The sequence below is a fragment of the Aspergillus nomiae genome (assembly GCF_001204775.2).
Source record: "Aspergillus nomiae NRRL 13137 chromosome Unknown contig00112, whole genome shotgun sequence".
Taxonomy (NCBI): Eukaryota; Fungi; Ascomycota; class Eurotiomycetes; order Eurotiales; family Aspergillaceae; genus Aspergillus; species Aspergillus nomiae.
In genome coordinates, this window is record NW_015378167.1 from 68,663 (window position 1) to 80,033 (window position 11,371).

General features: G+C 48.4%; 4 protein-coding genes across 4 annotated transcripts; 3 read left to right on the plus strand and 1 right to left on the minus strand.

The window, feature by feature from the left end:
• Nucleotides 1–33: 33 nt before the first annotated feature.
• Nucleotides 34–2,251, minus strand: rglA (putative rhamnogalacturonase B; the record flags this gene model as incomplete). The annotated part of the gene is made up of 12 exons (XM_015550505.1): nt 34–63; nt 138–194; nt 257–397; nt 469–715; nt 767–988; nt 1,042–1,253; nt 1,305–1,356; nt 1,407–1,482; nt 1,531–1,600; nt 1,652–1,773; nt 1,833–1,934; nt 1,996–2,251. 12 exons carry the CDS (start codon nt 2,249–2,251, stop codon nt 34–36), a joined length of 1,587 nt encoding a protein of 528 aa, XP_015407436.1.
• A 3,047-nt stretch (nt 2,252–5,298) lies between these two features.
• Nucleotides 5,299–7,190, plus strand: ANOM_005249 (putative serine peptidase, family S28; the record flags this gene model as incomplete). The annotated part of the gene is made up of 3 exons (XM_015550506.1): nt 5,299–5,517; nt 5,578–5,792; nt 5,846–7,190. The coding sequence occupies 3 exons, from the start codon at nt 5,299–5,301 to the stop codon at nt 7,188–7,190; spliced, it is 1,779 nt and encodes a 592-aa protein (XP_015407444.1).
• Nucleotides 7,191–7,537: 347 nt separating this feature from the next.
• On the plus strand, nt 7,538–9,242 carry ANOM_005250 (cytochrome P450; the record flags this gene model as incomplete). The annotated part of the gene is made up of 4 exons (XM_015550507.1): nt 7,538–7,984; nt 8,035–8,692; nt 8,746–9,012; nt 9,070–9,242. 4 exons carry the CDS (start codon nt 7,538–7,540, stop codon nt 9,240–9,242), a joined length of 1,545 nt encoding a protein of 514 aa, XP_015407432.1.
• A 605-nt stretch (nt 9,243–9,847) lies between these two features.
• On the plus strand, nt 9,848–11,115 carry ANOM_005251 (RNA polymerase II mediator complex subunit MED27 domain-containing protein; the record flags this gene model as incomplete). The annotated part of the gene is made up of 3 exons (XM_015550508.1): nt 9,848–10,186; nt 10,246–10,902; nt 10,954–11,115. Coding segments are annotated over 3 exons (1,143 nt in total), but the record flags the coding sequence as incomplete, so codon positions are not given.
• Between the last annotated feature and the right edge of the window lie 256 nt (nt 11,116–11,371).

Here is an 11,371-nt window from a genome sequence, read left to right on the forward strand (position 1 = left end):
TGTACAATCTCAACTGATACACCGATCACATCCTTACTGGAACAACTCGACACAGTCGAAGATCTAGAGCAAGGAAGCCATTAGCCAAGCAATTCAGAGCCAAGACAATAACTCCAAAAAGATAGGTAAGCACTTACGAAGTTAGGAGCAAGGAACTCATCGCCGGAGCTTCCGGAGATGACGCTGATTGTGATCTGGTGGTTGTGTTAGTTATGAACCTTTGGGAAATGTGGGAAAGAAATTGAGGGGTGCGTACAGTGTTCTCTCCTTCGACGATCGTTCCAGATGGAACGCTCACGTCGTAGACTTCGCCGAGGCCGCGGTAGGCTCCACGGGTAACGCCGCGGGAATTGAGGTTTGTGGGTGCAGAGGGGGCGGTGCCTTGGTAGTCGTTGATCTGGTATTTGTTAGTTTATTTGGTCCTCAGTCTATGTGTATGTGTGTCAGTTTTGGAATGGAGTTCCTTACAGTAGCTTGAGGACGACCACCTGCGAACGAAAGCGTCGTTCCGATACGCAGGGTAGCGGCGCCGGTCTGAGCGGAAGTGGCCGTGAATTTGATGGTGACGGGGTCGTTGACGCCCTTGAAAGCAGCCATTGGGAAGTCAGTGAGCGCGGAGCTGCCTACGGTGTAGGTAAGGGGACCCCAGGACGACATGCGCGAGTCCGAGGGGTGCATCCGCAGTTGGTTCTCTGCGTTACGGAAGCCGGTTGGTCTGGTGGTGATAGGTCAGTTATTGCTAGCAGGGGTGAAATAAGATACGTACGTTCCGTCCCAGTCGCCGATCTTGAAGATGGTGTCGCCTGTTTCAACGGATCCGGAGATATCCTTGCTTGTTGATGACCCAGCTGTGACCGATACAGTGGTCTCGGCTACCTTATATTCGCCTTGGTAGTAGACCATGGTGTAATCGCCTGGTTTCATGGCCGGAGATGTGAAGCTACCGTCTGAAGAGGTGTATGTCCAGTACTGGGCGTCGGCGTTGTACCTGAATTTATCGTTAGATCAGGTTCAGATGCTACTACCACACGGATATCGTACCAGTGAACGACCCATTTGAAGCTGGAGTCGGCTCCAGATGCAGTTCCGGATACAGTTCCGCGGCCGCCTGCAGCGACATAGCCCTTGATATCCAGGTTCGCGAAGAAGGATGTGTCAATATCGGTGCCGGGTGTTCCACTGCGGCTGAAGTACATCGAGTATGGTCCATGGAGGCCCTGGCGTCTGTCTTCTGTTTGGACGTGGCCCGAGTTCTACCATCGTTAGCAAGATAACTGAGACGTATAATGTCATGTCAAACGTACCATGTACCAGTAGAGAGAGTTGTAGTCACCACCGTTGTTAGAGTTGATATCGCTGTTAGGATTAGTATGCAGGCTTGTTATATTGCACATTCGTGTACTGACCGGAAGAAAGGACCACCGGAGGAAGTTTCGTATTGGTTAAGGATCATACAAACACGGTGGGCGCTTCCAGCGATGCCTAGAAGCAGGTTAGCCATGCGCTACAGTCAACGAGTATGTGTCTTACAATGTCTCTGGTCATCAATGAAGCGCTGGCTGGAGTAGAATTTGCTACGGGTCTCCCCATTTACCAGGAACTATAGCCTTCATCAGCGATCTTCACTTCCTAGCGTCATTTTTGCACTTACCACATCCGAGCCTTCGATTGCCTCGCCGCCCGAAGTCGTGGACACATCGCCGAACGGCTCCTCGTTCGGTAGGAGCTCCGAGTTAAGGCGTGCAATGAATCGCAGCTCACCAACGGAGGGCTCTGAGTTTATTAAGATAAATGTCAGGGAAATTCTTTTCTGCGTTGTGAAGTAAACTAACCCTCCGTGGTGTACGTCGCCATATGAATGACCGAGTCGCCATTGTGGACAACGAAATACTGTGTCAAGGTATCGGTGTCGCAGGTAACCTTGATGTAGTCCCCTTGACAAATAAGATGTCAGTATACATAGGGTCAACATAGTTTGTTGTATTGTTAACTCACCATCTGTTACCGCAGAAACAGTTGCGCTTCCGAGGCCAGAACCGATGTGGCTGCCCGTGCCCGAGTACTGGAGCTCCGAGCCATAGTAATTGATAGAGGTGATATCGCAGCTTGAACGGGAAACCGTAAATTTGAGAGGGTTCGCCGACCCAGCGTCAATGACATAGGAGGAGTCAGATGTGGTGATCCCAAAGGCCGCATTGGCGACTCTGGCCCAAAAAAACGAAGATGAGAAGAGAAGGCTTCTCGACAACATGCTGTCTGTCAATTTTTTGCTGAGTTGTATCTCCTTGTCTGGATTTTTGCCATATTATCGGCCATTCTCCCTTTATAGTCGCTACCACTTGAGCTCTATTAGTCTCCAGTGCCCAGGCCACGGGAGGGGAATGAAGACAAGCTACGAGCAACAAAACCCCTGGTTAATCTATCCAAGAGATGGGCTAGTTTAGTTCCACCAATCTCAAGAGCCATGGTTTACTAAGAATCCAGGCATAGCGCGCACGACTCGACGAACGTACAGGAGGCACCGGAGCACTGGCCGTGGCTAAGATGATCGCTGATCAAGTTTCCCTTTTTGAAACCGGCAGTTACGATTTTTTAGGAAATACCCGAAGTACCGTTAGATATTTATGGGTTCAGCCCATGGCCAAGAACCCCTGCATTACTTAGGCCAGCATATTATCCACTGGACTCCAAAAAGTTGTTTCGTCTTTATTCGGATTATGGGAACCTTCTGTGCTCAGCAAGAACAGCACTTTGGTGTTGTCCGGCCGCTTTGCAAAAGAAAAAACTTCGGATGCCTTTATAGCGAGCACCCGAAGTGATGTGATGATCGCATGCGAGTTCAATTAACAGGTTAAATCCTGTCGGACAAATGGCCATATTCCTGTTCTTCACTGGTGGACTTCGTGATGAATCCATGCGGAGTTCCGATTTCAAACTTGCGAATTTGGGACACCTGGTGCATCAGTCCCATGTTAGTGCAGTGGGGCCATATACTATCTCCATCAATCAGGTATTCGATGGTGTGATCCATCCGTTCTTGTGCCAAAATGTGCCGAAAAGCCTTATGTGGAACATCGCCTTGGCATGACCCTAAAAGAAATGCTTCTCCAGAAATGGAAACCAGAGTGTATCAGGAGGATTCTTCAGCTTTACCACATGGATCTCCTCTGCAGTATGAGGCAGCCAATGGTAGATGGCATGTCGCCAAGACATAGACTAGGGTCGGTTTCTAGACAAGACATTGACTAAGGCTGTGCTGCTTTTGGCCATCTTCTGCGATGCGTAAGTTGAGACGGTCTTCGAACCTGAGGTTTATTTGGCTATTGATGCTTGAATTAAGACGACAAGGTCGTATCCTGAAATGACACCTCACTGCCCATCAAATGCATTCCACTGAATGTCAAAGGATCTATGCACACTAAAAAGAAAACCTTTGCAAGACTTGGTTGTTAAATACAACCGAACCGTGGTTTATCAATAGTTCACGGTTGGCGTTCATGTCTCAAGGGTATCCATGTTGTGGCAGTTGTTGTGCTATCAAACAAAAATTGTCACCTGAACATGGTCACGGGTCGCCTTAACGATGGCTGAAGTGCTCATCGCGCGTATGGATGCTTCCTCGTACCACCTCAGCCCCATCCCACTTACAGCCTTCGGCGCACTGAACAACCTCAGGGCGCTTACGCATTACTATCCTCAGGTCGGTCTCGTGAAGACAGTGAGAGCTGATTATGGTCCTCAAGAATGGCTTTGATCTGTGAGCTGAGCCAAAGCACGGCTTGAGATGTACGCTAGGGCTTCAATCTTAAGAGTAGTTTGTCAACCCATGTTTGTACAAGGTTAACTCTAAGGATGTTTGCATATAAATGGGAACTTTTAAAGGTCTGTTTTGTGCCATTGACATAATACCTTGTCGCATTGAGTGTGTCACTTCTAAGTAATGCTTCTAGTTTTCGACGCAGGTCTGAAAACATGTATCAAAGACTAAACGGGTGGATACCAACTCATTCGCTAGAAAAGAAATTGGGATTGTGTGATCTGTAACTGCAATATACCCGCCATATATGGTATCTGCGTGTTTATTATTTGTCCACTTCTAAGTTGCTATGGTTTTAGCCTGCGGGCTCCAAAAAGAAAAGGGGGGTAAGGCATTAGCAACAGGCATGGACCATATGTGAAATGCGGTCCTGAATAGAAATTATTGTGTGTCTACCATTTCTGGGCATATGGGCAGTGTCAACATTTGTTACATGTGGCGGCTGACTGTCCTTGAGGGCCGAAACACTCAGGCACATAAATTTGCGCGTTGTAGGCGTTGTAGAAGCTAGCCATCCGCTACTTGCTAGCTTGAAACACCAGAGGATGGCATCTGCCCCAGGTGTGCTTTTTTATTTTATTTTATTTTATTTTTTTTTTCACCCCTGCGCAGTATATTTATTGCATCTACATCCCTTGGTACATAAAAGTTCATTGATTAACTCCATTTAAAATATCTACTCGGGAGAGATATATGGGAGAATCTCTGAAATGAGCTGCTGGATCAAACATATTATCCCTCTTCCAAGCCCCAAAACTAGCTAACCCCCTTGACGCTATCTTTTACTAAAATACTATCCCAAGGCCAACGGAATGAAGGTTCCAAGATTGAAGCCATCAGGCATTCAATGTTCACGGCAATTTGGTGGCTGCATTACTACTGTCTCACTGGTTGCTAAACTTGAAAGTGAATTGGATTTGCTTTTGTTGATTCCGTTCAGCTATAGAAAGACAGGCACCGTTTTCAGTCATGTGGCGATCTTATTTGGTGGTTGGGGCATTCATGACATTCCCGAATCGTGAACGATCGACAGGGCTCTTGGCGCCATGTGCACTGCCAAACGCCGAACTTAGAGGCGTTGGCGTCTGTCCACCGGGCCGATGGCCGAAGCCATCCAATCTGGATTCTTCTCCAGCAACCTCATTTCCGCATTGGGTAACATGTTGTCCAACTCGACGTACTCAGACATATCATTCACGTTATACAAGCCTACCGCATACCATGTAATCCTAACAGGCCTATGCTGATACGCCATGAGGAACGTACATTGAGTCGGCCGACCGGGCCAAGGCTTGGATTCTCTCGTTGACGCAGCCGTCCGGCAAGAGTATCGATCATTGCGCATACATATAACAGGCACGGGTGCCCTCCTTCCCTATGTCTGGTAAGTTATCTGTACTCTTTCTCCTTGAGATACCCTTCGTTTATTTCTTATTTTGTGCACGTGCGGGCACGAAAAGTCACTGTCTTTTCAGACCAAGATGCGTCTTGACTTCTTTCTAATATTATCTAGCCTTGCTATATTGGCTGGCCCCGTTGTGGGCTTGGGGCTGTTTGGAGGATCTAGGTATATGCGAGAGCTGCGGTTGGCTGCTGAGTTGAACTTGGATCCCAAGTTACTCTCCAACAAAAATACTGTACATTCAGCGCTCGCCAAGGCCAAAAGTGAAAGTGAGACGGTCACCACCGAGTACATCACGGTATGTTTAAGCTCTCCTGTTTCATGGCTCTTTAGAATCCATAGCTAAGTACGCTTTTAGATTCCTATCGACCATAATGATGCTTCTGTTGGCACCTACCGAAATCGGTTCTGGGTGAATGATGACTACTACGAGGCTGGGCGTCCGATCATCATTTACGACGCCGGGGAAACAAACGCAGAGAGTATTGCCAAAAACCACTTGACATCGAGTTTCTCATTTTTCAAGAAAATGCTTGAGGAGACTCACGCCATGGGTATTATATGGGAACATAGGTTTGTTTTTCTCTTGATTACTATATATCGCCCAGACAGCTAACGGCATGTAGATATTACGGAAACTCGACTCCATTTCCAATCAGCAGGGATACACCACCTGAGCATTTTAAATACCTTACGACCAAACAAGCCCTTGATGACATCCCGTACTTTGCGCAGAATTTCAGCCGCCCGAAGTTCGCCGACCTTGATCTCACTCCCAGCTCCACACCCTGGGTCCTCGTTGGAGGTTCATATGGTGGGATTCGGGCTGCTTTTGCCCGCAACGAGTACCCAGACGTTATCTTTGCTGCTTATTCTTCTTCTGCTCCGGTCCAAGCACAATTGAATATGAGCGTGTACTACGACCAAGTCTACCGTGGTTTGGTCGGCCATGGTTTTGAAAATTGTGCTAAGGATATCCATGCAGCTCTAGGTTATATAGATGAGCAACTATCAAACAATCACACCGCTGCTGCTATCAAAACGCTGTTTTTTGGCCCTGGAGCTGAGCAGAACAGCAATGAAGGCTTCACCGCAGCTTTGGCGACTATCTATAATTATTTCCAGAACTATGCCCTTGACGGTCCAGAAGGAAGTCTGCGCGAACTCTGCAATCATCTTGAAGTGGATCCCACAACGCAGGAGGCGGCAGGCCCCGATGGCTTCGCTCCAGTCCGTGGAAGTAAGTATGTGGCTGAACGTTGGGCTGCATGGCCAGCATTCACGCCATTGGTTAATAATATTATGGAGACCAACTGCAGAGGACTTAGTGATCCTGCTACGCCGTCTTGTAAGCTGGGTGTGGTGTACAATGACCCTGATTCTATCAGCTGGACTTGGCAGTACTGCACCGAGTGGGGATTCTATCAAAGCAACAATTTTGGCCCTCATTCACTGCTTTCCCGCTATCAGACCTTGGAGTATCAGCAGGAAATATGCAATAACCAGTTCGCACAGGCGGTCGGAAACGGCATGCTGCCATCACGCCCACAGACAGAAGCCCTCAACAAAAAGTACGGAGGCTGGCATATCCGACCCTCCAATACGTTCTTCACTGGCGGAGAGTTTGATCCATGGAGGACGTTGTCTATGCTGACCGCTGAAGATATTGCGCCTGGGGTTGCGCCCGATGGAATGACGTTCTCTACCGAGATCCCGAACTGTGGCGAGACGAGTGAAGACAAAGTGTTCGGATACCTTCTCAAACAGTCTGAACATTGCTATGATTTCCAAGGCTTATCCACGGAAGGAAAGGCGGCACGAGAGCTGTTCAAGGAAGCATTGACAAAATGGTTACCATGTTTCAAGCCTTCAAGCCCCAATGCTTCCAAGGTGAACGTGACAGAAGCGGAGTTAACAAAGGGGGCGGTGATGTGGGGAAAACGAGGAAGATCCCAAGCGTGGAGTGGATGAAGTTCAAGTTCTCCCGCCCCCGAGGGCCGAGCAATAACTCAGTTTCCTGGACTTTCAAGCTAACCTCTTCAGGAGATGCTTGCGATGACCCAGCAAATCATGTGCCTGGATTATGCCTCAGTCTGATCTCCCTCGTGCTCGGTCTTCGGTCGTGATGAACTTTCCTGTATATATTATTCAATGTTTCAAGTCATCCGTACACATGTGCTTTCAGTCAATCGATGTATAAGTACCGTCCTCTCACCCGCCCGGGCACCATCCCCAGGCTCTCATTCGTGTCATATTCACATCACTTAGCGGTACATATACAGCCCTACTTCCGCAAACTGTAACTCTCTGTTGGCATCATGCTGGCCCAAATTGCTCCGCTTTTTGGTGCCCTGTCCATTACCTTCCTAGTTCTACAGTACCTCCAGCGACTGTATCAGCAGCGCAAGCGAGCTCAATCTCTTGGATGTCAGCCTGCTCCTCAAGGGACATCAGGCATCTTTGGAATCCGAGCATTTGTACGGTTGCTCAATGAAGTCAGGCACAAACGATGGGTTGAATATCTTGCCGGGCAGTATGGGCGGTTCGGAAACACTTATACCCAGAAGGCTCTAGGTAAATGGATGGTGTCTACCATTGAGCCGGAGAATATCAAAGCTCTGTTGGCAACCCAATTCAACGATTTCGCCCTGGGAACCAGACACCGTGAATTCTACCCTTTACTTGGGGACGGAATCTTTACTCTTGATGGTGCCGGCTGGTCTCATGCACGTGGGCTGCTACGGCCTCAATTCACGCGGGACCAGGTACAGACAAACCCTTGATTACGTGAGGATATGGTTGCTGACTTCCTTAGGTGGCTGACCTAGAGCTCATGGACGGTCATATCTCCCGCCTGATTGATCTCATTCCCCAGGATGGTTCGAGTTTTGACATTCAACGTCTGTTTTTCCTTCTAACAATCGACTCGGCCACGCATTTCCTGTTTGGAGAATCGGTAGGCGCTTTGGAATCTTCCAACAGCGAGAGTCTCTTAGGAAAATCATCCGTCGGAAATGCACAAGGATTCGCAGAGGCATTCGGTACTGCCCAAGATTACCTGACACACCGCTCGCGTGCTATGCATTTCTACTGGATGGTCAATCCTAAAGAGTTCCGTGAAGCCAATAAGCGCGTCCACGAGGTCGTTGATCATTATGTCCAGCTTGCTATTCAATCCAAGAACAATCCGGACAAAAAGTCCGATAGATATATTTTTGCGGAGGCCTTGGCTGCAGATAACGATGATCCAAAGGTGCTGAGAGATAATATGCTCAACATTCTCGTGGCTGGTCGTGATACCACGGCTAGTCTGCTCAGTTCTACATTCTTCTACTTGTCACGCAACCAGGAAGTTTGGAAAAGGTTGCGACAAACCATCATCGACGAGTTTGGAGATAGCCAAAACCCAAAGGGAGAAATTACACAAGCAAAACTCAAGGATATCCCATATTTGCGATATGTGTTGAACGAGGGTATGTACTTCTGCCTCTTTTTTAGCCGTAGTCTACAGAGCTGACAAGAATAGTTCTCCGACTATTGCCCCCCGTTCCTCTGAATTTCCGTGTTGCTGCCAAGGACACTTCTCTACCAGTTGGAGGTGGCCCTGATGGAAAATCCCCAATCTTTGTTCCAAAGGGACAGGTTGTCGCATACAGTGTCTACGCTATGCACCGCCGTACAGACTTTTATGGACCCGATTCCCATTCGTTCCGACCAGAACGCTGGGAGGAAAATGGCAGACGCGGTTGGGACTATCTTCCATTCAACGGAGGCCCTCGGATCTGCCTTGGTCGTAAGTTATATATCTAGTTATCCCCATGTCAAGAGAAGCTCTAACTAAAGAATACAGAGCAATACGCACTCACAGAAGCAAGCTATACCCTTGTCAGGTTAGTCCAACGCTTTGACACCCTCGAGTGCGCCGACCCAGAGTTGAAACAGCCCGTGATCCTGTCTACCCTCACCATGTCTCATGATCGGGGTGTGAAGGTCAGACTGTCTTCCTCGGCGCAGAAATGCTAAGAGAACGAGATCTTACGTAATATTGGTATGCCTTAATGATTATGACTGTACATGATGGCAGGCCTTGGATAGAGGTCGGTTTAGGGTGTATGTTATTTATTAGTGGACGTCACCGGATTTTATTTACGCTAGACTACTCCACTCTTGCGAGACAATTCCAGTAATAGAGAATGTTTTTTAGAACAGACCTCAGTAAATAAACTCAATCGAGTATCAAAGCTCTAATTCGTATACAATCTTTCCGCCTGAGGCATCAAAAGATCCGCAGAATGTCCAGGGAAATCCAAGCCACATGTGGCTGGTGTATCATGTGGCGCGCTTCGGTCCGATCGCTGGATGAATATCGCCCATTGATTCGGCCGTTTGAAGCTTTAAATCACATCCTCGAATCTCACCAAAAGTGAATAGGAAAGAAAATAGCATTCACATTTGTCGCAGTATCGTTAATTTATTGAAGATTTGTCTAGTTCAGTCAAGCTCCGAATCTGATTGAGTATTGAATTACACATTTGAATATCGCGATCACTACATTCACTTCAATTGGGCTGACCCCATCGTTCTTTCTGTTCGGATCTTTTTCTCTCAAAAGCTACTGTACACAAGGACGCGTGTCGCGTGGATTGAAATTTATTTTCAAATTCCATTGCTCCCCAGTGTCAATGGCCAGCAACTCACAAGCTGCCCCGAAAGTCCCCACGATGTCAGTTGTGGTACCCAAGATGGAGTTCCCATCTAAACAAGGCCTTCCGGGGGTCTCAGAAACAAAGCCAAACAATAGCAATACAAACCAGACCAATGCCAGCAAGCCAGAGGGTGACAACATAACTGTCAACGCCACATCATCACCGGCAATTAAACAAGATACAAATGCAACCAAGCAGGTCTCGGACTCGGAAATGCAGCTTGTATCATCTCTCGCAAAGCTCCAGGAATTGGAGGCTATGGTTTGTCTTCTTAGCATCCCGCTCATCCTTGGGTATACATGGCTAATGTGCGATGCCAGATTCACCAACTGCGGACACTGCTCCCGGACCGTTTATTGGAGCCTTTGGTGCCTATTGTAAATCCAAAGGCTGCGGCGGGGAGGGCTGTACCAAGGTCGCCGCAGATGCTGTATGAGCAGCTTTCGCAGGCTGCGAAGGCTGGTGTCGCCGAGGTGGCGGAGTTTCAGAACATGTGGCGCAGCCCTGAAATGAACGCTGTGTGGGGGCATGTCGATGCCCAGATCAAGGAAAATGGCGGGCAATTATTGCAACCGACAGGTGTTTGGGATCGGAATTATGGTGCTCTCCTTGAAGAACTTGTCAAGGAGGAAACGGCCAGGGTGGAGCAGCAGCGGAAATCTGAGGAGGAGCTCGAGCGCTCGAAGATCCAGTCGACTGAAGGGGGTTGGAGGGCGATTGTCGACAGCTTCATCCAGAAAAATGTTCCTGGAGTGCGAGTCTTGCCGAGTAATTCTGAGACAGCCGTCACTGTTGTCCTACCGAAGGCCGGTATGACATTCAAGGTACATACGGTCGGTGGATCAGAGGTGAACGGCGTGCCCGAATGGCAGGTCTCGAGCCGAACGATGCCTGGTCAGGCTAAGACGAAACTCGAGAGCGCGGCATCCGATTGTTTGAACTCTCGTTCGCGACAATGGGATCTCGCCTATCTTCTTGTACGTGAATTTTCCCCATCAACCCCTCGTAGACAAGCTAACCAGGACTAGGACATGATATCATCCTACTCCGATGTTAAACAAACCCCCTGCGTAAAGTGCGGCAAGATGACAGACAACGCAGCACAACTACCGGCCATTCGCCAACAGAAGCAGCCGTCTGAACCCCAACAATCACCAGCCTGGGAAGCTTATCACCCAAGTTGTATCTGATCAAACCACAGTCATCATATCAATAGCACTAGCATACCTGCAACACCCTCCGCTGTACAATATATTAGTCTCATTCCCGAACTCATTCTTTTCAAGATACATTGCTTCAACAACCAAACCACCACAATGCCACACTAGAAACCACACCCCAGGACTGAGAATCTGGGACTACTTACCTCCTGAATGGACCCTCACACAACCACCCAGCTCCCTTATACAATGGACCCCAGACATCTCCCCCGATAATGACCAGTTC